We start from the raw sequence: 23,289 nt of genomic DNA, 5'->3' as shown, positions 1-23,289 counted from the left end.
TATTATTCCTACAATGGAGTTGCTCATTAGAGCTTGACCCAACACCCTTTGATCCTCTTCCATCTTGACATGCAATAATGTATCACTGCAGGTGGTTCCCATGGTGTGTGTTACGTGTACACTCAAAGCTTTAATTAAAATACAATGTTCTCCAGAGCTCAGGTATCATTCTTCTTTTTGAAGTTAAATAGCCATACCGTGAAAAAGTTAGTGAACCTTTTGTACACGTCACACATACTGAAAGAGGTGACGATGTACCTTTTATATTTCAATGCCATGTTTGGAGTGCCTTGCATGAGTAGTATCAGGAGTGTTATTCCATGAAGAGGCATGTTGGTGTATTAAAGGGACCTACACTTGACCAAAAAAACATATCTCTAAACAATTCGGAAATTTCACTTTTCATATTTGGAACTGTCTGTGGTTTTGAATGGGAGCTGTCCGTGGTTCTAATTGGGAGCCGTCTGTGGGTTTGAGTGGGAGCTCTCTGTGGTTCTGATTGGGAGCTGTCTGTGGGTTTGATTGGGAGCTGTCCGTGGTTCTGATTGGGAGCTTTCTGTGGGTTTGAGTGGCAGCTGTCTGTGGGTTTGAGTGGGTGCTGTCTGTTGTTTTGATTGGGAGCTGTCTGTTGTTTTGATTGGGAGCTGTCCGTGGTTCTGATTGGGAGCTGTCTGTGGTTCTAATTGGGAGCCGTCTGTGGGTTTGAGTGGGAGCTGTCTGTGGTTCTGATTGGGAGCTGTCTGTGGGTTTGAGTGGCAGCTGTCTGTGGGTTTGAGTGGCAGCTGTCTGTGGGTTTGAGTGGGAGCTGTCTGTGGGTTTGAGTGGGTGCTGTCTGTTGTTTTGATTGGGAGCTGTCTGTTGTTTTGATTGGGAGCTGTCCGTATTTCTGATTGGGAGCTGTCTGTGGTTCTAATTGGGAGCCGTCTGTGGGTTTGAGTGGGAGCTGTCTGTGGTTCTGATTGGGAGCTGTCTGTGGGTTTGAGTGGCAGCTGTCTGTGGGTTTGAGTGGCAGCTGTCTGTGGGTTTGAGTGGGAGCTGTCTGTGGTTTTGATTGGGAGCTGTCCGTGGTTCTGATTGGGAGCTGTCTATGGGTTTGAGTGGGAGCTGTCTGTGGGTTTGAGTGGGAGCTGTCTGTGGTTCTGATTGGGAGCTGTCTGTGGGTTTGAGTGGCAGCTGTCTGTGGGTTTGAGTGGCAGCTGTCTGTGGGTTTGAGTGGGAGCTGTCTGTGGTTTTGATTGGGAGCTGTCCGTGGTTCTGATTGGGAGCTGTCTATGGGTTTGAGTGGGAGCTGTCTGTGGGTTTGAGTGGGAGCTGTCTGTGGTTTTGATTGGGAGCTGTCCGTGGTTCTGATTGGGAGCTGTCTATGGGTTTGAGTGGGAGCTGTCTGTGGGTTTGAGTGGGAGCTGTCTGTGGTTTTGATTGGGAGCTGTCCGTGGTTCTGATTGGGAGCTGTCTATGGGTTTGAGTGGGAGCTGTCTGTGGGTTTGAGTGGGAGCTGTCTGTGGTTCTGATTGGGAGCTGTCTATGGGTTTGAGTGGGAGCTGTCTGTGGGTTTGAGTGGGAGCTGTCCGTGGTTCTGATTGGGAGCTGTCTATGGGTTTGAGTGGGAGCTGTCTGTGGGTTTCAGTGGGAGCTGTCCATGGTTCTGATTGGGAGCTTTCTGTGGGTTTGAGTTGGAGCTGTCCGTGGTTCTGATTGGGAGCTGTCCATGGTTCTCGACAATGGAACTTTCCTGTCCATGGTTCTGAATGGGAGCTGTCTGTGGGTCTGAACAGAGACTGTCTGTGGTTCTGAACGATGGACCTGTCCTGTCTGTGGTTCTGAATGGGAGCTGTCTGTGGTTCTGAACGATGGACCTGTCATGTCTGTGGATCTGAATGGGAGCTGTCTGCGATTCTGAATGATGGACCTGTCCTGTCCATGGTTCTGAATGGGAGCTTTCTGTGGTTCTGAACAATGGACCTGTCCTGTCCATGGTTCTGAATGGGGGCTTTCTGTGGGTCTGAATGGGAGCTTTCTGTGGGTCTGAATGGGAGCTTTCTGTGGGTCTGAATGGGGTTTGTCAACAGTTCTGAACGAGCAATCTTACAGACCTGCCAAACATGTCTATTGTTCTAAAATAATATCTTTAATTGGCTAACAAAGTGTTAATTTGAAGCTTACTACTGTAAAAAAAAACATCAGGTGAAGGTACATGATAAAGTCTAAGTTTGTCTCAGCATGTGTAGTCGTGACGTCTCGTTTCCACCACATTTACCAAGTCATTATTATTTTTTTTTATTTACCACTACATCACTTGCATCCCAACCAATGGGGATAGTTCAGAGCAAACCCAACTGTCTGCGGGATGACGTTGTTGCTGGCGTAGTTGCTGCAGTTTGATGGCTCCTACTAAATGCATGCAGTGGGAATGGACGAGCAAGACACACACGAGCCGGTCAGACAGTGCGCGCTGCTGACCTCCCGCACACACTTATCACTTCATCAGGATTTCATTATCACATTTTCACTTCAGAGGATTTCTGCCTGTTTGGGTTTTTCTTTGCAGGGGACACGTGTTGGCTGACCTCTCTTAACTGTTTTCTTTATTATAGGACACGAGTGGTAAGTTGTGCGAAAATGATTGCTTCCATGTGTGTTGCCTTTTAAACCATTGCCATGTGGTCCAAAATAGATATTAAATAATGTTTTTGTGCGACACTTTTCTGAAGCTGAACTTCTTAAAACAAGATATTAGAGTCCTGAAACCCCTATTTTAATGAGAAAAGAGTGATTATAATAGTGTCCAGGAGACCATTTCGCTCTATTTCAATATAAATGAACATGTTTAGTTATTGTGAGAGCAATGTTACAAACCAAAAAAACTGACAATAACCTGATATGTTCAGGTGGAATTTCATTCATTCATTCATTCATTCTCACTGTGCAATATCATTTTCCACTTGTGCAATTTTGTTAATAGTCTGTTTATTGTCAATACTGTACATACTGCTCCTATTTTTTATACTTCCTTCTATTTAAATGGTTCATATTTTGTTACACTTCGCTCTTTTTACTGTGTTAGCTGATGCATCTTGTTTTTTGCACTATCCCCTTTGCTGCTGTACACTGCACATTTCCCCACTGCAGGACTAATAAAGGAATAATCTTATTTTATCTTATCTTATGTTAAGACTGATTATTTTAAGATCCACTTTATTCTCACCCCATTTTCTGTCACTTGTTTTAAGATTAATACCCTTAGGGACTGTAAAAATAAAAAAAAATATGTTGCGGACACTGAGATGTTAAGATTTTAAAGACAGAAAGAAAAATGTCTTAAAGTGAATATTTTCTTCCCCTCGGTCCCAGAGGACACACAATGCTGTCGTTCCTGAAGACCCTGCTGAACTCTAAGATGTTAGAGTACTAAAGCCCTATTTTAATAAGAAAAGAGAGATTGTAATAGTGTTGAGACCATTTTGCTCTATTTCAATGTAAATGAACATGTTTAGTTATTGTGAGAGCAATGTTAAGACTGATTATTATAAGATCCACTTTATTCTCACCCCATTTTCTATCACTTGTTTTAAGAAAAAAATTTAAGAAAAATGTATTTATATTAAAAATAAAAATATGTCGTGGACACTGAGATGTTAAGATTTTAAAGACAGAAAAAAAATGTCATCCTCTCGCTTAGGGACTGTAAAAAAAATATAAAAATGTTGAAAAAAAAATGTCTTAAAGGTCCCATATCATGCGCATTTTCAGGTTCATACTTGTATTATGTGTTTCTACTAGAACATGTTTACATGCTGTAATGTTATAAAAAAAACTATATTTTCCTCATACTGTCAGCCTGAATATACCTGTATTTACCCCTCTGTCTGAAACGCTCCGTTTTAGCGCATTTTGACGGAATTGCAACATAATTGCGTTGCTAGGTAACAGTTTGGGTTCATGTGTACTTCCTGTCACCTGTTGACATTCACATACACACTGCAACCAGGAATAAACCGGGACACATTTAGAATGTTTACGTTTAAAACTGTTTAATGGTCTAAATATTATATATTTGTGACATCACAAATGGACAGAAATCCTGAGAGCTTGTTTCAAATGCACAATTTCTAAATACGGGCTGTATGTGTTTCTCCGTATATTGAGCGTTTTGATAGTTTAACGGTATTTATATAGCACTTAAACCTACTTTATAATATAAAAGACATGAAAATCTCACTTTTTACAATATGGGACCTTTAAAAAGTGAATATTTTCTTCCCTCGCTTAGGGACTGTAAAAAAAAAAATATGTTGAAAAAAAAAATGTTTTAAAAAGTGAATATTTTCTTCCCCTCGGTCCCAGAAGACAACAGCATGCTGTCGTGCCTGAAGACCCTGCTGCTGCTCTCGGTCCTGTGCACGCCGACCTCCAGCCTGTGCCTCCGCCTCTACAACACCCGCACCGACCTCCTGTGCGACGATCAGATGGCAGTCCGGGTCCGGAGCGACGTGGACGGCGGCTGGGGGTCCCTCCTGCAGTCCGCAGAGTATCTCTCCTCCTCTTCCTCCACCTCCTCCTCGTCTTCTGCCTCCTCCAGCCGGGAAAAAAGGACTTCAAGTCCTGCGAACTACCGCTTCATGAGCCGGACGAAGCTCAGAGGGCAGATGCTCCGCAACAGCAGCAGCAGCAGCAAAGGAGACCGGAGGAGCAGGCTGACCCTGTCCCTGGACGTCCCCACCAACATCATGAACGTCCTCTTCGAAGTCGCCAAGGCCAAACACCTGCGCGCCAAGGCGGCCGAGAACGCGCGCCTGCTGGCTAAGATAGGACGCAGAAAGTGAAACATGTGTGTTGGACAACTTATAGATTTAAAAACAGCCATGACCAGTGTTGGCCTATCCTCGTTACTTCAAATGTAATGACTTCTTAAAGTAATGCTTTATTGATTTGTTTCTCAAAAGGGAAGATTGTTTTCTTTCCCACTCACATTACAGGTAAAAAGAAGCATTTCTTTATAGAATTGAGTTGCTCTCATGTGAAAGGTCCTTGGAAAGTTCTTCTTCTTCTTATTATTATTATTTTGCTCATCAAAAACACCTTGGAAACCTCCATTTTTTTATGTGACTCAATGAAACTTTGTGACTAAAGTTTGATGATGATTCTCTATTTTTTGTTTTTTTGGACAACTCAGCTTTAAACTCATTATTATACAATATCTGGCTGATATAGAGTACAATTTACAGAGTTATTTACTCTTAAATTAACTTTGCAAGTTGTATTTATGTTAAAGTTTTGCCTTTGTGGTGAGAATAATCCATGTGTCTTTTATGCACTTATCAGAAATGTTGTAGCAACTGTCTTAAATCAAGACATAATAAGACCAAGAGCAATATGGATGATGTAGTTTTACTTGTTTCAAGATGTGATTTGGTCATTTCAGGCAAGTAAACACAAGGAACCTTTGGCAGATTCCTTTCAAAACTGAAAAGATTTGCAGACTTTTACATTTTTAACTTTCAAGATGAAGATGGATTGCAGCAAAGCAAGACTGCTTTCAGTAAAGACGAGCCCTTAGATTATCTTTTTCAGTAAAATTAATGTTTGATGTGTTGCCCCAAAGTCATCAAATTTTAAATTTTTCACTAAACAAGAGTTGTGATTACATCCTTAGCAAAAGACCAATGACATGTTTTGTAACTCTGTTGCATAATCATACCATTATTTGACATTATGATGTTTTTATCTCTTTGCTGCTTCGTTTATTTAATTATTAAGAGGTTTGCTGTTCAGAAGTTCACATGGGAGCCTGTAATGATTCCAGATTCTTGTGTGAAACACCAACAGTGGAAAAAACACAACACTGACTCTGAAATACTGTACAAATCAACTGCAAGACCATATACAAATACAGTAAAATGCAAGTGCATGAGAATGTATGTGTTCATCAGATGTCTGTTATTTTTATACTCAAAATAAAGGATTATTTTTCCTCAAATAAAGCAGATGTAACTAACTACATTTGGCATTTTGAACAATGTGATCCATAAAATATTCCTATAAGCATTCCTTTACCATTCATAAGGCTAATATAGAGCCTGACTGATACATCAGCAGTTCACCTGTCTGAGACGAGACTCAAAACACACAGCAATGTCGACATCTTGTGGGCATTTGACCTAAAAACACACCATGTTGTGGGTCAGCTCTGCAGTTGTGCATCCCACAGGTCACTGCTGATCTGATGAATAAATGACATTGAATGTCCAAATACATTCCCATGTCCATACTGTCCTCCAATAGGTTGAGTTACTAATCACGAGGCAAAGTGGGTAACAGTTCTGGGACCCCAAACAATACTCCAGGTTCACTGTGGCAGTTAGATAACTTGCAAATTTGTCTTGGAATACTAACACAAAATATAAAGTAAAATAAAAAAGTCAAGCATTTTTCCCCCTTTTTTAGATGGTTCATATTCCTAAATAAATGTGTGTTTGACGCATTATCACAAACTAAACGACACAAAATCAACCTCGCACATGGATGTAGTGCAGCATAGTGGTAGTACTTGTTTTTAGAGCACAGTAAGTTGACATACAGTGGGTAAAGAAAAACTTAAATCCTTATTTCTAAATGCATAAAATTATTTTCTGATAAATTCAATGTTTGTATGCTTTACACTTAATTTAATTTAGTATTTTGGACACCCAAAAAAATGCAGTGTGGTGACTCCATTTCGCTCAATTAAAATTACTGAATATACTTATGTTTTAATAATTGTTACCAATCCTAAAGAAGGATTTAATGAACATGTATGGGTGATATATCTAGTATGAACAGACTGTACTGTGTAATGTTTGTTGTCAACAGCGCCCTCTTCAGGTCATGACGCAGCAACGTGTTGACGTCATGTCCGTTGACGTGGACGTTTCAACCGGACGTCAGTTTTCCTTTTGGCTACGTGGAAGTAGCTTCTCCTGTGATCGAGACGGAGAGACTCTTTAACCTCCTCCGTCTGCTGCACCGCCGCAACAATGATTAAAAAGTTTGACAAGAAGGACGAGGAGTCTGGTAAGAGTGGACAGTTATTATATATTAAATGTTACAGTGTTAAATGGAGGTAGTGACCAGATGTTGGATAAGCTAACGAGATGCTAGCCTGTTAGCCGACTAGCTAATGGTTAATAGTTGCCATGGTGAATTAATCCTTTAATAGTGGCTTGCAGGTTAAGTTATATTCATGTAACAGGCGTTTTGCAGTTGCATTAAAATGTTTAATGTGTATTATTTAATGTCACAATAACACTAACACCAGCCCTAAGCGAAACCTCGCGTGAGCATCGCGAGCTAGCCAGTGTCAGCTGGGTGTTGTGATGTTAGTTTTGCTCCTCTCTAAACATACACTCAACATATAGATGGATGAAGCCTGCTGCAGTGATGCTTTCATTTTAAATGAGTGATTAATACTGGCATAAGCTGGTGTCAACTCTGCATCATTTCTGTGTGTTGGCTTTGAATGAAGTTCAATAAAGTAATACCAGGGTCTGAAATTCACCTTTTTCAAGGTATGCATTTAACACATAGTAGACATTAACAGATTTTGCTTGGCATTATTTAGATACATATCATAGTTTCATATTGAATTCTATTAATTACTTACTATTTACACCTCTGTGTGTATATTACTTCTCTATATATACTGCATTCCTGTTTACACCTCTATGTATTTATATTTATTACTTCCCATCGTGCATATACATACTACATCATGTTTACATCCAGCTTCACATTTGAAATGCTGCTATTTTAACTTACACTATTGTATGTCTTTGACTCTCATTTTGCTTTCACTTGTGTGATTTTCCCTTTTTTTATATATACATCTTTAATGAGCATTGTTGAAGGGTGCCTGAGACCCAAGATTTCCATCTTGCTTGCTGTAATTGTTGTTCATATGATGAATACAAAAAAAACTTGAATTCCAAAGGGAATTTCTGATAGTATAGTAGTAAGCAGGGTCTGAAATTAACCTTTCTCCTCACCTGCCACTGTGGCAGGTCACTGAACATTTCTACCAGCCACTCATTGTTTTTTGTCTGCCACTTTTGAAATCTAGGTACAAAGCTTTAACATCGTAAACACTGAGTCAGTGGTACCAGACTGTAGAATAATGGAATATATCATGTAACCTTAATGCATGACTATATTTGGTAATACTTCATTTTGCAGGTCTACAAATTGCATGGTAATTAGCTGATAATTAGCAAGTTACCTATTTGACATTTCTTTAGAATTACTGCCAAATTACCACAAATATTTACCTCAAAATTGATCCAAAATTACTTTATTATAAACCTTATTTAATAATTCTATACTAAAATAGCATCTAATGGTTAAAATAGGGCCCCTAGGCTTGAGAAGAGGCTGCTCTTCATCAGAGGTGGAAAACCAAAACTAATAGAAGACACTTCTGATCATGCACAAATCTCACCATTGTGTGACTTATTGTCTACACAAATGTAACCTGGCATCTGATGTAATGATTCAGGGAGTTTTTAAAGAAATTCCAAAGAAGTTATTTGCTAATTATTATCTATTTATCAGCAGACATGGAAATAAAGTAGATCAATTAATTTGTATTCTTTTCCTGGAAATGTATTAAATAAATTTCCAGCTGTTGGAAAATAGTGGAATATAATTATCAAATAATGTTTATAACAAAGTCATTTTCAATAAATTGAGGTAAATATTGGGGTAATTTGGCAGTAATTCCAAAGAAATTTCAAATAGGTTAACTTGCTAATTATCACCTAATTACCATGAAATTTGCGGACCTGTAAAATGATGTGTTATAATATATTTAATTTAGGAATTGCTTTTTTAAAATAATATTTCTTAATATAAGGAAAACCTGTCTGCCATTGTGGCAGGTGACCTGAAATTTTCACCTGCCACAGCCAACATTTACCCTGTATTTGGCAGGTGGCAAGTGCTATAAGGTATAAGGTTTAACTGCACAGACGTCTGACTTTACTGTTTTGACATTTAGGAAGTGGGTCGAACCCTTTCCAGCATCTGGAGAAGAGTGCCGTGTTGCAGGAGGTAAAGTCTGCCCTTGATATTGCTTAAAACACTCATATATATATATAAGACAAAAGTTTCAGCCAACGAAACAATATCCTAACCACTGAAAATTAAATAAGGTGTCCCTTCTTATCCACAGGCGCGTATCTTCAATGAGACCCCTATCAACCCAAGAAGATGCCTCCACATTCTCACCAAGATTATTTACCTCCTCAACCAGGTAAAAGTTGTTTGATATAAAGTAGCTTTTTTTTGGCACGTGTTGAGTTTGTGTTTTTATTGGCATGTGTTGAGTTTGTGTCTTTCCACCCATCTTATGTCTCTCACTCCCATGTCTTTGTTTACTAAGGGAGAGCATTTTGGGACCACAGAGGCCACGGAGGCCTTCTTTGCGATGACCAGGCTCTTTCAGTCCAATGATGTAAGATATCTTTCATTAGTTAATGTGTTATATACTTAAATGTGTTTAGATTCCATTTTAGCTCGCGACGCATAGTCAGTAGTGTTAAAATATAAATGTTCATACTCTTTCTTTCTCTCTCAGCAAACCCTGAGGAGGATGTGTTACCTGACCATCAAAGAGATGGCTAACATCTCTGAGGATGTCATCATTGTCACTAGCAGGTTTGTACCATGTATGCAGGAAGTATCTTTTCTTGGCTGAGTGGAAGACTTCTGAAACAGTTTGTCCAAAGTTTGTTTACATCTGTTGTTTTAATGCAACTGTTATCATCTAGTATGTACAAAATTTAGATTTCTCTCATGTTGTTGTGAAATCTGGTCCGTCTTTGACTATTTAAATTATTACAGAGAACAACTCTTTGCAAATGTGTCTTTTTAACTGTTGTAATGTGTTGCATTTCCTTTAAAGTCACTGTGTCTTTAATTATTCCTTGTGTGGTATTTTACAGCCTGACCAAAGACATGACAGGGAAGGAAGATGTTTACAGAGGACCTGCTATCAGAGCCCTCTGCAGGATTACAGATGTGAGTGCTGCTTCATTTTATTTTCTTCCTTCTCCGGTCTCCCCATCTCCTCCTTCACCTTGTCATCTCACACAAGATAGAAAACATCCTGTATATTTTATTTAATTATTATAGTTAAGAAACTGAAGCATTGTTTGTTGAATTGTCCTTGTTTTCCCCACAGACCACCATGCTGCAGGCCATTGAGAGATACATGAAGCAGGCCATTGTTGATAAAGTGCCCAGTGTGTCCAGTTCAGCCCTGGTCTCCTCACTGGTAAGAAAAAAGGGCACAGTTTCATATTTCACTCCTAAATCCAAAAGTAACTTTTTAAGTTCGGTCTGGATTTTAGATTTTAATCTCCTTGCATTTTTTTTGCCTCTATGTACTTTATATAACGTTGTCTAATTGTATATCATATTGTTGCTGGTGGGTAATGAAGTAATTTCTGTTTGTGTGTATTCAGCACATGGTGAAGATGAGCTACGATGTGGTGAAGCGTTGGGTTAATGAAGCTCAGGAGGCGGCTTCCAGTGACAACATCATGGTCCAGGTGGGCAGTACACACGTGCACAAGGATATGGGAATTCATGGTGTTTTTAACCATCTATTGTGTGTGTAGAGGGGAAATCAATATTTCAGTTAGTTCATATTAAACTGATCTGTTAAAAACGTAAAAAGTTTCAAAGCTGTTGTTTGTGTGCGTCCCGTCTCCCAGTACCACGCCCTGGGCCTGTTATATCACCTCAGGAAGAACGACCGCCTTGCTGTCACCAAGATGCTCAACAAGTTCACCAAGTCCGGTCTCAAGTCTCCTTTTGCCTACTGCATGCTCATCAGGATCGCCAGCAAACTGCTGGACGAGACGGAGGGAGGGTGAGCATACCTAGAGTAGAGACACACAAGGACATCTGGGTTCTGCATAGTACACCTGATTCTCCACTGATAAATTATCTGTTGTCATCTAAGGTATCTCTTAATACATGGTGCAAACTGCAGATTCAATGTCTTGTTGTCAGGTTGTGTTCTGTTCTGTCTTCATGTTTTCAGTCACGATAGCCCCTTGTTCGACTTCATTGAGAGCTGCCTGAGGAACAAGAATGAGATGGTGGTGTACGAGGCGGCCTCTGCCATTGTCCATATGCCCAACTGTACCGCCCGGGAGCTGGCCCCTGCTGTGTCTGGTCAGTAGTTTACTCACACCTCAGTCGTTTTAGTTTTCATTTCTATCTGCATAGTTGACTGAAGGAACAGAATGATGTGTTGATGAGTCTCATTGTGTTTGTATTTGTCTTCCTGCAGTGCTGCAGCTCTTCTGCAGCTCTCCCAAAGCAGCCTTGAGATACGCTGCAGTCAGGACCCTCAATAAGGTACAGCTTCGCTCTCCGTCCCTCCTTCAAATGGCGTGTTTAACCGTGTATAATCACAGATCACTTTAATTAGTCAAAAGTTAGTCATGTTGCTGAGCTGTTCAGATAATGCATATGTATAAAGGCAGTATAAACATCGTTGTAGGTTCCCTTTTTCACAGAAAGATACATAAGGCATGACTGAAAGTGCTTTGCGGTACTTTATTATTTATGTCTTGACAACACAATGTTTATACTTAAATCTGGATAAAAACTGACTGAGTGAACTACACTGTTATTTCCTTTGCGTCCACTAGGTGGCCATGAAGCATCCATCTGCCGTGACCGCGTGCAACTTGGACCTGGAGAACCTGATCACCGACTCGAACCGCAGCATCGCCACACTGGCCATCACCACTCTGCTCAAGACCGGCAGTGAGAGCAGCGTGGACCGACTCATGAAGCAGATCTCCTCGTTTGTCTCCGAGATCTCTGACGAGTTCAAGGTCAGACACTTTTTAGTTTTATCCTGTATTTGGTAACGCAGCACAACTAAATCCATACACATAGGGTGTTTGTTATAATGATAATATAATGTTTGTTTTTGCCACAAATAAACAATTAATCTTGCTTTAAATCAGAAAGGCCATCAAATACACATTTTGGAAATGGAGGCCAGGCAGAATTTTAAGTTGCAAATGCATCAAAACCTGTGTGCTGTGTCTGGATGTTGTATTAGCTTTGTAATGCAATACTTGTTGAAAGTGTGAGAATGTGTCACGATGAGGTTATTTTTATCGCTCAGGATTTCAGCTTCTGTGGCAACAAAAGATTAATTTCCAATATGAGATTCACTGCTTCGCCTCCCTTTTTTTAATCCTGTTTTTTGTTGTTCCACGTTCTGTTGTCCTAAATCTGTCGCTGACGCTTGTTTATTCCAGGTGGTGGTGGTGCAGGCCATCAGCGCTCTGTGCCAGAAGTATCCCAGGAAGCACAGCGTCATGATGAACTTCTTGTCCAACATGCTCAGAGATGATGTAAGTTGATCATTAACAGACCGCTGACCTTCACACTTTGGTCTTTGCCCGGCGGTAAATGAGTGATATCCTCACCTATACAGAAAACTTGCTATAAAGAGAAACGTTGTAATCACAGTTGGCATTTTGGGAGGCTGCATGCTTTTCTATATATTTTACAAAATATTTAGTAGTCAGATTACTTATGTCTGGTTTATATGTGCTGACATGTTCAAAGACCCAATAGACAAGACATGTTTTATAGCAACAGATGATCAAGCATACACCAGCGTTGATTAGTAGTCTGTCCGCAGATTCTGTGTGGGTGATGCATTTGGCCCTGTAGCTCAAAGTGTTTCACTATTAATTAGTTAAGGCCTACAGTGTATGTTGCAGTTGTGTTTTAGACTCGCGCTCCTCTCCCTGCAGGGTGGTTTCGATTACAAGCGGGCCATCGTGGACTGCATCATCAGCATCATCGAGGAGAACCCAGAGAGCAAAGAAACGGGCTTGGCCCACCTGTGCGAGTTCATCGAGGACTGCGAGCACACAGTGCTCGCCACGAAGATCCTGCACCTGCTGGGCAAAGAGGGCCCACGCACCCCCCAGCCCTCCAAGTACATCCGCTTCATCTTCAACCGAGTGGTGCTGGAGAGCGAGGCTGTTCGTGCAGGTGAGACAGAGTCACTTATTCCATCTCAACCGACTTTTGATTAGTTACATGACATCCAGTTTGATTAATATTCACGCTTTTTTCATGACATTTTATAACCAGTCGAAACATGTTTCTTCCACCACCCTCAGCTGCGGTCAGTGCTTTGGCTAAATTTGGAGCTCAGAATGATGATCTGCTGCCGAGCGTCCTGGTTCTCATGCAGAGGTACTCCTTTACTTTGTTAAGTTATTTCTTATGTGCCTGTGTATACCCCCACATTTCATCTTTATGTGGAAAATACAAAGAAAACAGTTGGTTTAACTGTTAATAAACTCCTTAAATGTAATATAGACCCTATACTATGCAGTTGTGTTTGAATGAATATGTGATGTAGTCTGACTTTAACACACGTGTCCGTTCTCACAGGTGCATGATGGACAGTGATGATGAAGTGCGCGACCGAGCAACTTTCTACATGAACGTGCTACAGCAGAAGCAGAAGGCTCTGAATGCTGCCTACATCTTCAACGGTAAACACCGACCCACACACACACACACACACACACTCAGGGTACAAACCATGTATACTAAGAGCACCTCGCGGGGTCAGGTTGTGTCAGAAATATTAAGTTAAAGTATCCTTTTTTGTGTTTTTTGCTCTCAGGTCTGTCTGTTTCTATCCCCGGACTGGAGAAGTCCCTCCACCAGTACACTTTAGAGCCCACAGAGAAACCTTTCGATATGAAGAGTGTCCCTCTGGCCACCACTCCTATATCAGAACACAAATCAGGTACAACCACATAGTTTTTTACTATTCTGCACAGCTTAGAAACTATCATGGTTAGGAATCAGTTAAAGAGCGTCTGTTAATGTTTTTCTTCCCAGAAATGGCCCCTGTTGCCACCAGCAAACTGCCAGAGAAGTTGGCCCCGTCACGCCAGGACATTTACCAGGGTAAGATTGTAAACCATCTTTCCATCATCGGATTCAAGATGATGCAGTTAGACACTGATGTTCCCCCTCATGCTGTGGCCTGATACGATTTAATAAAATCACAGCCTTGTCTGTCCTCTGTCTTTGCTTTAATCTGTCTTGTGCTTCCTGTCCATTTTTTACAGAACAACTGGCAGCCATCCCAGAGTTCCAGGGTCTCGGGCCGCTCTTCAAGTCCTCCGAGCAGGTGCAGCTGACGGAGGCTGAGACAGAATACGTGGTGCGCTGCGTCAAACACACCTTTGCCAGGCACATGGTGTTCCAGTTCGACTGCACAAACACGCTGAATGACCAGCTCTTGCAGAAGGTACCAGCTGAGAGGGGATCATATTTCATGATCATTTTTGTTTTATTATCTTGGCTGCAAAAAACAAAACTGTGAAAAAAACAAGAGAAGAAGAGAAAATATTAGCACACACTATTTGGAATTGTTTCAGGATTTCAGACAGTAGTGTAACTAAAACATGGGAATACATTTTAAATGAATGAATCTTGTGTCTTTTTGTGTTAGGTCGTAGTGCAGATGGAGCCATCGGAGTCCTACGAGGTGATACACTACAACCCAGCCCCCAACCTCGCCTACAGTCAGCCTGGTTCCTGCTACACGCTCGTCCGCCTTCCCGAAGACGACCCCACCGCTGGTAGGAACACTGGGATGTCATTCAGTAGCCCGAAAGCTTCAAACATTGTTAAAACATTGTGCATGTACAAGGTCTAAAATAATAGCTTTTGAGCAGCAAATTGTGTAGTCCTGAATAAGTCAGGTGAGAGAGACTAATACAGCACTGACTGTATATAAGAAGATTTAAGAAAATAGTGTTTGAATGTGTCTTGTCTGTCCACAGTGTCTTGTACGTTCAGTTGTACTATGAAGTACCTGGTCAGAGACTGCGACCCCAACACAGGAGAGCCTGACGACGACGGTTATGATGATGAATACGTGGTATGTAATCACAAAAAGCCTGCAGGCTATCAAAACAAGGAAAATGTGCTTTATTTTCTGCATTTTTATCAATGATCTTATTCTGTTGTTTCTTTTTTCTGCACCTCCTCGTCCTTCCATCTTCCTTGTGTTTCTTGCCCTCCTCTTGTCCTGCTCTTTTTTTTTTAGCTGGAGGATCTGGAGGTGACGGTTGCAGACCACATACAGAAGGTTTTGAAACCGAACTTTGGAGCAGCGTGGGAAGAAGTGGGAGATGAATTTGAGAAGGAAGAGACTTTTGCCCTGGCGTCAGTACGAACTCTAGACGGTAAGTCAGAAATTTAGGCTGAAATCATAATGCATTTATTCAATATTCAAAAGGTCAAAGTACAAAAGTTTATTTCTTCAAATAGATGCAAGTTTTCTTTGGGTTGAATTTTCAACATTCACTAATAGTTCACACGCTTGAGTCCAGCGTGAAGTTTCATTACTTTTTGTATATTTTTTGCAAATAACTGCCTCCGGACATTTACAACACATGTTAATGAGCAATGTCGTTGAAGCTTTATGCAATAACTGACACCCCAGCGTGTTATGTGACTCATCTGTGGTTTTTTCTTGTACAGAGGCGGTGGGTAACATCATCAGCTTCCTGGGAATGCAGCCATGCGAGCGCTCTGACAAAGTTCCCGAAAACAAGAACTCGCATGTCCTCTTCCTCGCTGGTGGGTGTTGGATGTCAAGGATGGTTTTGGTCACTGTTTGGTCTCTTAAAAGTGTTTTTTTTATACAAATTGCATCCTTAAAAATGTAATTTAGCCTGTATTTAAGATATAGCTCATGTAATTTAAAGATGTTTTTTGACACCATAACTACAAATAGCAGATTTAATTTAGATGTTAGTGTATTCCAAATATTGTAGAATATTGTATGGAGTTTAATTAACAATGCTGCAATTATTTTAAGTTGTGTAAAATTAGATTTAAGAACATATTCTCTCATTTAAATATCTTTCCTATAAAACAGCATATTATTAAACATATCCAGATTTGATATAAAAATACCTTAATTGACATGCCTGCGCTTTCACTGACACCTCTCCCTCCCTCTACCTCTCAGGTGTGTTTCGGGGATGTCATGACGTGCTGGTTCGTGCTCGCCTGGCGCTGGCTGACGGCGTCACCATGCAGGTGACGGTTCGCAGCAGCGACGAGACGGTCGTCGACATCATCCTGGCCTCCGTGGGCTAAAGCGCTCGCGGCGAAGGTTCGTGCCAACCTAACCACAAGACCTTTCCATCTCTGCACGACAAACTGTCTGAGACATCACTTTTCCATCACGGCTCTCTAAAAATGAAATGTATAATGATATATTGTGTTTATTATGCTGACACCATCCAAAATGAAAAACAACAAATGTTTTATTACGTCTCTAGAAAGTGTCTCTTCACTCTTTATACTGTCTGCTGGTCCTCATGTTTTCTTTGCAGTAAGAATATTCTTCTGCCAAATCTTCAATAAATTCCAACTGTCAAAGTACATCAAGTTCATTCGGAGACTTTTTTTTTTTTTTTTTTTTTTTTTACAAAACTAGTTTTATTTGAAGAAAAATTGACATTTCGGCGAGAAATGTAGAAAATCATTCAGAAACAAATCATTCAGAATGCAGCTGATTGCAGGACTCAGAGCAGAAAATGGAAGGAATCAAAACGGTCCCACAGATAAATTCAATTATCACACAACCTAACAGAACTTTCAGTATAATGCTGAAAGAGGGAACATAAATTAACACGGTCACCATCAGATGAGTCATTCAGTTGCATCATCATGTTTCTAGCTCACATATTATGTCTTCCCTTGTAGTAATTGACATTTTAGGTATTGATGCCGGTAAATTAGCCCATCACTCGCAAACTAAACTTGAAACTGATGCAGCATTAGCCCTGGTTACAATCATCAGGAAAGGTCTTTGCACTACATGTGACCTTTTGTCGCTTTGAATAAGTGTTGCAAAAATACCAAACAGCTTGTTAAGGGGTCTGAATTCATTCATGAACACGGGGCGTTGCGTTTCTTATCCCCTCAGAAGGAGTGAATAAAATTTAAATATGCATTGAGGAAGCCGGTGGGATCTTCCAGCTGTGGATAGTGACTGATGTGTTCGTCCAAAATGGTGATCGTTGACCTCCGGACCAGCAGCCTGCAGGAACAAGTTTATATATATTTTAGATAAATGTGATTACTATAAACAAAAGGCACAAAAGCACTGCTGAGTGTTTAGGACCAAAAGTTTGAGATTGTCGGTTCAAGACTGTGTTGAGACTCAGAATTGAATGTGATTTTTCCTAAATTATGTCCAGGTTTCATGGTCAAACAAGCTATTTGGAGACTTTTTTCCATAAAATCTACTGAAGCTCAAATCACAGCAAACAGCAGAAAATAAGATAAGAGTTCAGATTATCTGTAAAACGACACCTCTTCCCGCAATATGTCCTCATTCACATTCGGCAAAGTGAGCCGCATTCAGATGTGAGCGTGCTACAGATAATCTGATCAGGGGTTTAAGAATCAGAGGCGGGGGCACTCACTGGTAAAGACGGATGAACTGAGGATGAGGGTTGACTGGGTCCAGTGGTCCGTAGATCATGTGCACTGAAAGACAAGGAGGGATTGAGAGAGGTGTCAGAGGAAACGATAGAGGGAGGAACACTGAGAAAGGGAGGAGCGATACGAAAAGGAGGGTGGCTTGTTTTAAAATTGGAACATTGGCATTATTTTCTTAAACACCAGTCACTTCAATCTTTCACATTAACTCGCTGAAATGATGATTCAGAAGAACCAGCTCAGAAACCCTACTCCCTGCCCCCTTCTTCCCCCCTCCTGAGCTCACAGATGGACTACGAGGCTTCTCCTCGCAGGCTAAGCAGCTTAGCGTCAGTGGCTCTTCGGCTGAGGCTGCTGACTTAATTAAGGAAGTGTTTGGCATCCACAGAACATCTTTCTCCCTCTGATTTCTCAACACGATGCAACTGTGAACTCACGCGGGACGAAGGTGGAAGTGAGCGCGCCCACCCATCGATCTCTGTGTTTCGATCTCTGGTTGATGAACTGAAGAACACTGAGGAGGAGAAGACAAAGATGAAGAGCAGCGAAGATAACTGAGGCCATGTGAACACAAAGCAAACTCAACGCACCTGTCCATCACTAAGTTGCCATCGTTGTAGCGTAAACCCGTCCACATGTCCCAGTACTCCGCGCTTGTGGGCTGCGTGTACGGACCGAACACGTCTTCAAGCCTACCAATCAACAGAAAACAATGTCAACAATGAAAAGTATATTTACTTTAGAACAAAACTCTGGTACGCTTACCCTTTTTGGAAGATCATATAGTTGGTGATCCGCGTCAGAATGGCAGCCAGAATACTGGAGTCCTTCAGAAGCTTTTGGAGACAAAAAAAAGTCTCAGTGAAGACTTTGACAGCCGAACAAGCTACACCAAATCCAGCTTTTTTTTAAATCTTCCATTACATAAGAGAAGGATGAAGAAAACAAAGGTGACTCACCGTCTGAATCAAACGTGGGTAATGTGTTTCTGGGAATAATCCTGTTAGAAACAGAAGATTCAGCGCTGACCGTGACTTCCACAACAGAGCAATCAGATTTGGGTAAAGTATATTTCCAGTTATTCGGTGTTGTGCTGCAACTAATCTCTTCACTACTCTTGACTAATGAGTCAAATTGTTTGTTTTGTCTGACCAATAGAAGAGAAAATTAAAGATTTCATTTCAATTTGAGAGAAAATCCTCACAATTTAGAAGCTAGATCCAAATAAGATGTTGTCGATAATCCTTTTTCTGTGTTAAATTGAGGCACTTAAGTGTCAGTTTATAAACAGCACAGTGAGCTGCGTTGCTACACAGAACAGAAAGGAATCAATCCGACAATACAATACAATAGGAACTTAGGAAATCCTCATTAGACTGACAATGTTTTAGTCTGACGTGCAATAAAATCAATGCAAAGTTTTTTCCAGAAATTGAGTATGAATGGAGTTCTTCTTCAGAAACATGTGATTACAGAATGTGAAGTCCCTGCTGTTGGTGCTGAAAAGCTGCTGTCTACAACATGACCAGACAATAGGTGCACTGTACCTCCATTAGAAAGACACAGGCTGTTAATGGTCAGGTGACCTGTGCGGTTTTGGTCACTTCTGGTTTGGGAGAAAAAAAACAACACAGAGGAGAGGGGTGGTTAGCAATTCATCATTTTACTGTTTTTGACAATTTCTGTAAATAAACTGGCACACATACACACCTGTAGAGCAGCTCCAGGGCCACAGTGTCTCCGTAGTCATGGGACAGCAGATTCACTCGCTGGTTGCTCAGACCCAAGTGAGCCACCAGGGCCTCCACCACACTGGCCTGCTCGAAGATGGAGTACCTGTGGGGTCGCTGGGATGGTCGGGCACGAGAGGGAACCAGTTAGTGAAGTAACAGAGCATCAAGCAGAAAATATCAGAAACATGTTTTACTTAATATATAAAAGACATTTAAACATTTGCTTACAGGTTTGTCACTGAAGCCAAAACCCAGGAAGTCCAGTGCAATGACCCGATGGAAGCGCTGATTGAGAGGCTCCCAGATCTGTGTGGAAAAACGCATCAAATTGGGCTTGTTCACGTAAAGACCCTACGTTTTATGTGCTCAGATGTGTTGACTAAGCTACCTTGATCCAGTCGAAGCTGGAGGTGGGGAAGCCGTGGAGCAGAATGATGACATCAGAGCTTCCCAAAGCACCATAGGAATCTGGTTTGAGGAGAAAAAGAGAAATACATGTATAATAAGCACATGTGACAAAAAAAAAGATTATAACAGTTTGATTTTTGTGACAAATGGCCACTAAAACCAGGTCTCTAAAAAGTCACATTTACCTTAGATGATTAGTCAATTAATCAATAAGTCAATGACACAATTAACTGGCAACAATCTTAATAATCACTTCATTGATTTAGTCATTTATCAAGCAAAAAAATAACAAAACATTTTCTAATTCCAGCTTTTCAAATATCAGTATTTGCAGCATTGTAATCTCATTATCTTTTGCAGAGCTCCAAAGCAGGGTCCATTTAGCAGCAATTCTTGACCTTTCGACCATATCACATGTTCCTCGTTATGTGAATTTTCAAGCCAGCATTGATAGGAAGTTCTTTCGAGAAAATAAAATCAACATCTAGGACAGGGGTCTGCAACTTGCGGCTCTTTAGCCCCTCTCCGGTGGCTCCCTGTGGATTTTTTAAAAAAATTAGTGGAAATGAATAACTGTTTTTTTGTTTACATTTTCATTTTTATTTAATATTGTTGTAGGTCTATGGTACGACGGTACGATAGAATATTAGGGCCACATTGAGGAAAAAAATTAATCTGAGATTTCAAGAATGAAGTCATAATATTATAAATTAGTAATTTTACTTATTTTCTTTTTTTCTTGTAAAGTCATGACTTTATTCTCATTATATTCTGACTTTTTTTCTCATAAAGTTATTACTTTATTCTCGTAATATTATGACTTTATTCTCGTAATATTATGACTTTATTCTCGTAATATTATGACTTTATTCTTGTAATATTATGACTTTATTCTCATAATATTATGACTTTATTCTCATAATATTATGACTTTTTTCTCATAATGTTATGACTTTATTCTGTAAATCTCAGATTTTTTTCCCTCAATGTGACCTCAAATGTTTTGTGGCTCCAGACAGATTTTTTATTTTTATTTTGCCTAAAATGGCTCTTTTGATAGTAAAGGTTGCTGACCCCTGATCTAGGATCATAACTGGGCAAACTATATCTGCTGATAAAGATCATGTAATATGGTTGAAAGCTCTAGATAGATATAAATATTTAACAATTAATCATGAATTGAATGCTAGATGAATTGATAATGACTGATGTGCATGACTTTAAAAGTGTGTCCCTCTTGCCTCTATAGAAGATGTCCCTGCCTCTGAAGTGGAACAGGTCCCCGGCACTGTGCCACTTCTGCAGGGCAGATGACAGGTGAGGAGGAGGGATGTGCAGGTAGACGGCCACCAGAGGGATGCAGATCAGACCCACATGAACCCACCACTCTCTCATCTTGAGCTCAGCTTGTGGGGCAGTCTCATTCCTGCCTCTGCAAAGATATGTCAACAAAAGACAATGCAACAGTCCAGTAATGTCACTCAAATTGGATGCAACACAGTATGCAGTAAGTTATAGCTAAAACTGAGGGATTTAAGGGTAACACAGCTCTGATCCTCCACTACACTTATTGTACAACAGGTAGAGTATGTTTTACAGTATGATACTACAGTATGACACTGTAGCATATCGCAGTACTTACAGAAATGTAGCAACCTAGTCGTTAGCAGCAGACCTTCGCCCAGTGTTTAGAGTCCATTACTGCAGAAGAGATTCCTGCAGGGCGGAACCACGGTTTGCAGCAGAGAGGCGGAAAAAGAGGAGATGTCTCACTCTGTTGGATAGTGGATAAGCTGCAGGATATGTCAGTGCATGAGACAGCATAAGAGACAACCACAACAACAGCACATAATAGATGTAACTCACACTCTGCCTTTTATTTACTCCCTTACTTCATGTTTGTTTTTTGTTTTTTTACATTTATCCTTTGATATTGCAATATTTTGTTATTAATTGTATTTTATTTGTTTGTTTGTTTTATTGACACAACAAACATTAATTACTTATTTATTGTTTTCTTCCATTTACATGCATGTTCTTTTTAAATATCTATTTTTTGTTGTTGTTTTTTACATACATCCTTCGATATTGCAATATATTGTTATTAATTGTTTTTTATTTTTATTTTTTTATTGACACAACAAACATTAATTACTTATTTATTGTTTTATTCCATGTACATGCATGTTCTTTTTAAATATCAATTTTTTTTTTTTTTTTTTTACATATATCCTTCGATATTGCAATATATTGTTATTAATTGTTTTCTGTAAACAAACAGGAGAAAAGTTACAAATGTCATGTGGCCCATAAATCCACAGGAAGCGATCTGCAAATGCAAAATTAGATGCACAAATGTGTAGATATCACTTTACATGTAAACCTTAAAATACTTATTTACAGAGTAAGTTATGCGTATCTGCAAATCGCCCTGTATTTTTGTGAATGTGACTTTACACACCACAAATACAAAAATACATGTTTTTGGATAGTGAAATATTTGCAGATCATGGTACACATTTGTGAAATGTCTTCTGTGGATTACAACTAATAAAGTCCAATAAAAACTTCCATATATTTCCGGGTTCCCCAAACGTTACGTTAACATTTCCGGCACACTGAAGCTGCAGGATATGTTTTTTTATTGTTTTTTTTACATTTATCCTTTGATATTGCAATATATTGTTATTAATTGTTTTTTTTTTTGTTTTTTTTTTCGTTTTATTGACACAACAAACATTATTTACTTCTTTATTGTTTTCTTCCATTTACATGCATGCTCTTTTTAAATATCTATATATATAGATATAGATATATGTATATATCTATATCTATATATATAGATATATATATGTTTTTGTTTTTATTTTGTTCTTTTTTTTCTTTTTATTTATTATTGAATTGACGCTTTGGCAATAAATTGAATTGAATTGAATTGAAATCCTAGCAGCATACTTGGTTGTGGTTTCAACCCCAAACACCGAGTGACTCATCTTAACAATACACGATCTTTGTTTAAAGGGGCTACAAGCAGAGAGGTCTGGAGAGAAGTCCACCGCCCCCTGCTGGTGTGGATGTGAAACCACATGTTGAGATTATATTATATATTTATTTATCTAGATCTGAAATTATTAATCAATTAGCAGATCGTCAAAAAATTAATTGGCAACAATTTTGATAATTGTTTAATATATGCAATTTACAGTTCGTAATTACAATAGTTTATAAACCATTTTTTAAGTAGTTGAGCTTATAGACAAACTCATTAAGTACACTAGAGAAAACATCTTCAACATTAAAAATTGAAATAAAATTAAGAAAATAAATAATAATAATAATAATAATAATAATGATAAAAAGAAAGAATAGAGTTAAAAAACAAAACAAAAAAAACAATAATAATACAAAAATAAGAGAGTAATAATAAATTAAATAAACAAATAAGTTAATAGAAAATAAAAAGGGGGAGGGGAGGGGGTGGGAGCGGGAGCGCAAATATATAATAATATCATTTACATGGGCACACACATGCATTCTCCTTCATGTCAGGTCACCTCCAAGCATATGTATATGTGCATGC

The 23,289-nt window shown here is 39.6% G+C and overlaps 3 protein-coding genes across 4 annotated transcripts; 2 read left to right on the top strand and 1 right to left on the bottom strand.

The window, feature by feature from the left end:
- Positions 1-2,373: 2,373 nt before the first annotated feature.
- ucn3l (urocortin 3, like) lies at positions 2,374-6,216 on the top strand. 2 transcript variants are annotated; one of them, XM_037759905.1, is made up of 2 exons: positions 2,374-2,604; positions 4,348-6,216. In XM_037759905.1, the coding sequence occupies exon 2, from the start codon at positions 4,356-4,358 to the stop codon at positions 4,821-4,823; it is 468 nt and encodes a 155-aa protein (XP_037615833.1). In that variant the 5' UTR covers positions 2,374-2,604; positions 4,348-4,355; the 3' UTR covers positions 4,824-6,216. The 2 variants fall into 2 exon arrangements, with proteins under 2 accessions (XP_037615833.1, XP_037615832.1); XM_037759904.1 differs by having other exon boundaries at positions 2,376-2,604; positions 4,345-6,215.
- A 688-nt stretch (positions 6,217-6,904) lies between these two features.
- Positions 6,905-16,505, top strand: copg2 (COPI coat complex subunit gamma 2). Its single transcript, XM_037760690.1, has 24 exons — positions 6,905-7,050; positions 9,029-9,081; positions 9,203-9,283; positions 9,413-9,484; positions 9,608-9,687; positions 9,975-10,050; positions 10,214-10,306; positions 10,497-10,583; positions 10,749-10,906; positions 11,081-11,214; positions 11,333-11,400; positions 11,697-11,885; positions 12,321-12,416; positions 12,825-13,068; positions 13,200-13,275; positions 13,477-13,580; positions 13,715-13,840; positions 13,936-14,004; positions 14,169-14,350; positions 14,555-14,684; positions 14,889-14,986; positions 15,155-15,293; positions 15,592-15,690; positions 16,085-16,505. Exons 1-24 carry the CDS (start codon positions 7,014-7,016, stop codon positions 16,213-16,215), a joined length of 2,622 nt encoding a protein of 873 aa, XP_037616618.1. The 5' UTR covers positions 6,905-7,013; the 3' UTR covers positions 16,216-16,505.
- Positions 16,506-16,523: 18 nt separating this feature from the next.
- Positions 16,524-21,499, bottom strand: mest. The gene is made up of 12 exons (XM_037760691.1): positions 21,352-21,499; positions 20,951-21,141; positions 19,690-19,769; positions 19,530-19,607; positions 19,279-19,415; positions 19,116-19,174; positions 18,528-18,568; positions 18,334-18,404; positions 18,159-18,260; positions 18,006-18,082; positions 17,553-17,616; positions 16,524-17,164 (listed from the first exon to the last, which is right to left on the bottom strand). The coding sequence occupies exons 2-12, from the start codon at positions 21,102-21,104 to the stop codon at positions 17,047-17,049; spliced, it is 981 nt and encodes a 326-aa protein (XP_037616619.1). The 5' UTR covers positions 21,105-21,141; positions 21,352-21,499; the 3' UTR covers positions 16,524-17,046.
- Positions 21,500-23,289: the final 1,790 nt, after the last annotated feature.

Source organism: Sebastes umbrosus, chromosome 23 (genome assembly GCF_015220745.1).
Source record: "Sebastes umbrosus isolate fSebUmb1 chromosome 23, fSebUmb1.pri, whole genome shotgun sequence".
In the NCBI taxonomy this organism is placed as follows: Eukaryota; Metazoa; Chordata; class Actinopteri; order Perciformes; family Sebastidae; genus Sebastes; species Sebastes umbrosus.
This window is presented reverse-complemented; position numbering and strand designations above follow the sequence as displayed.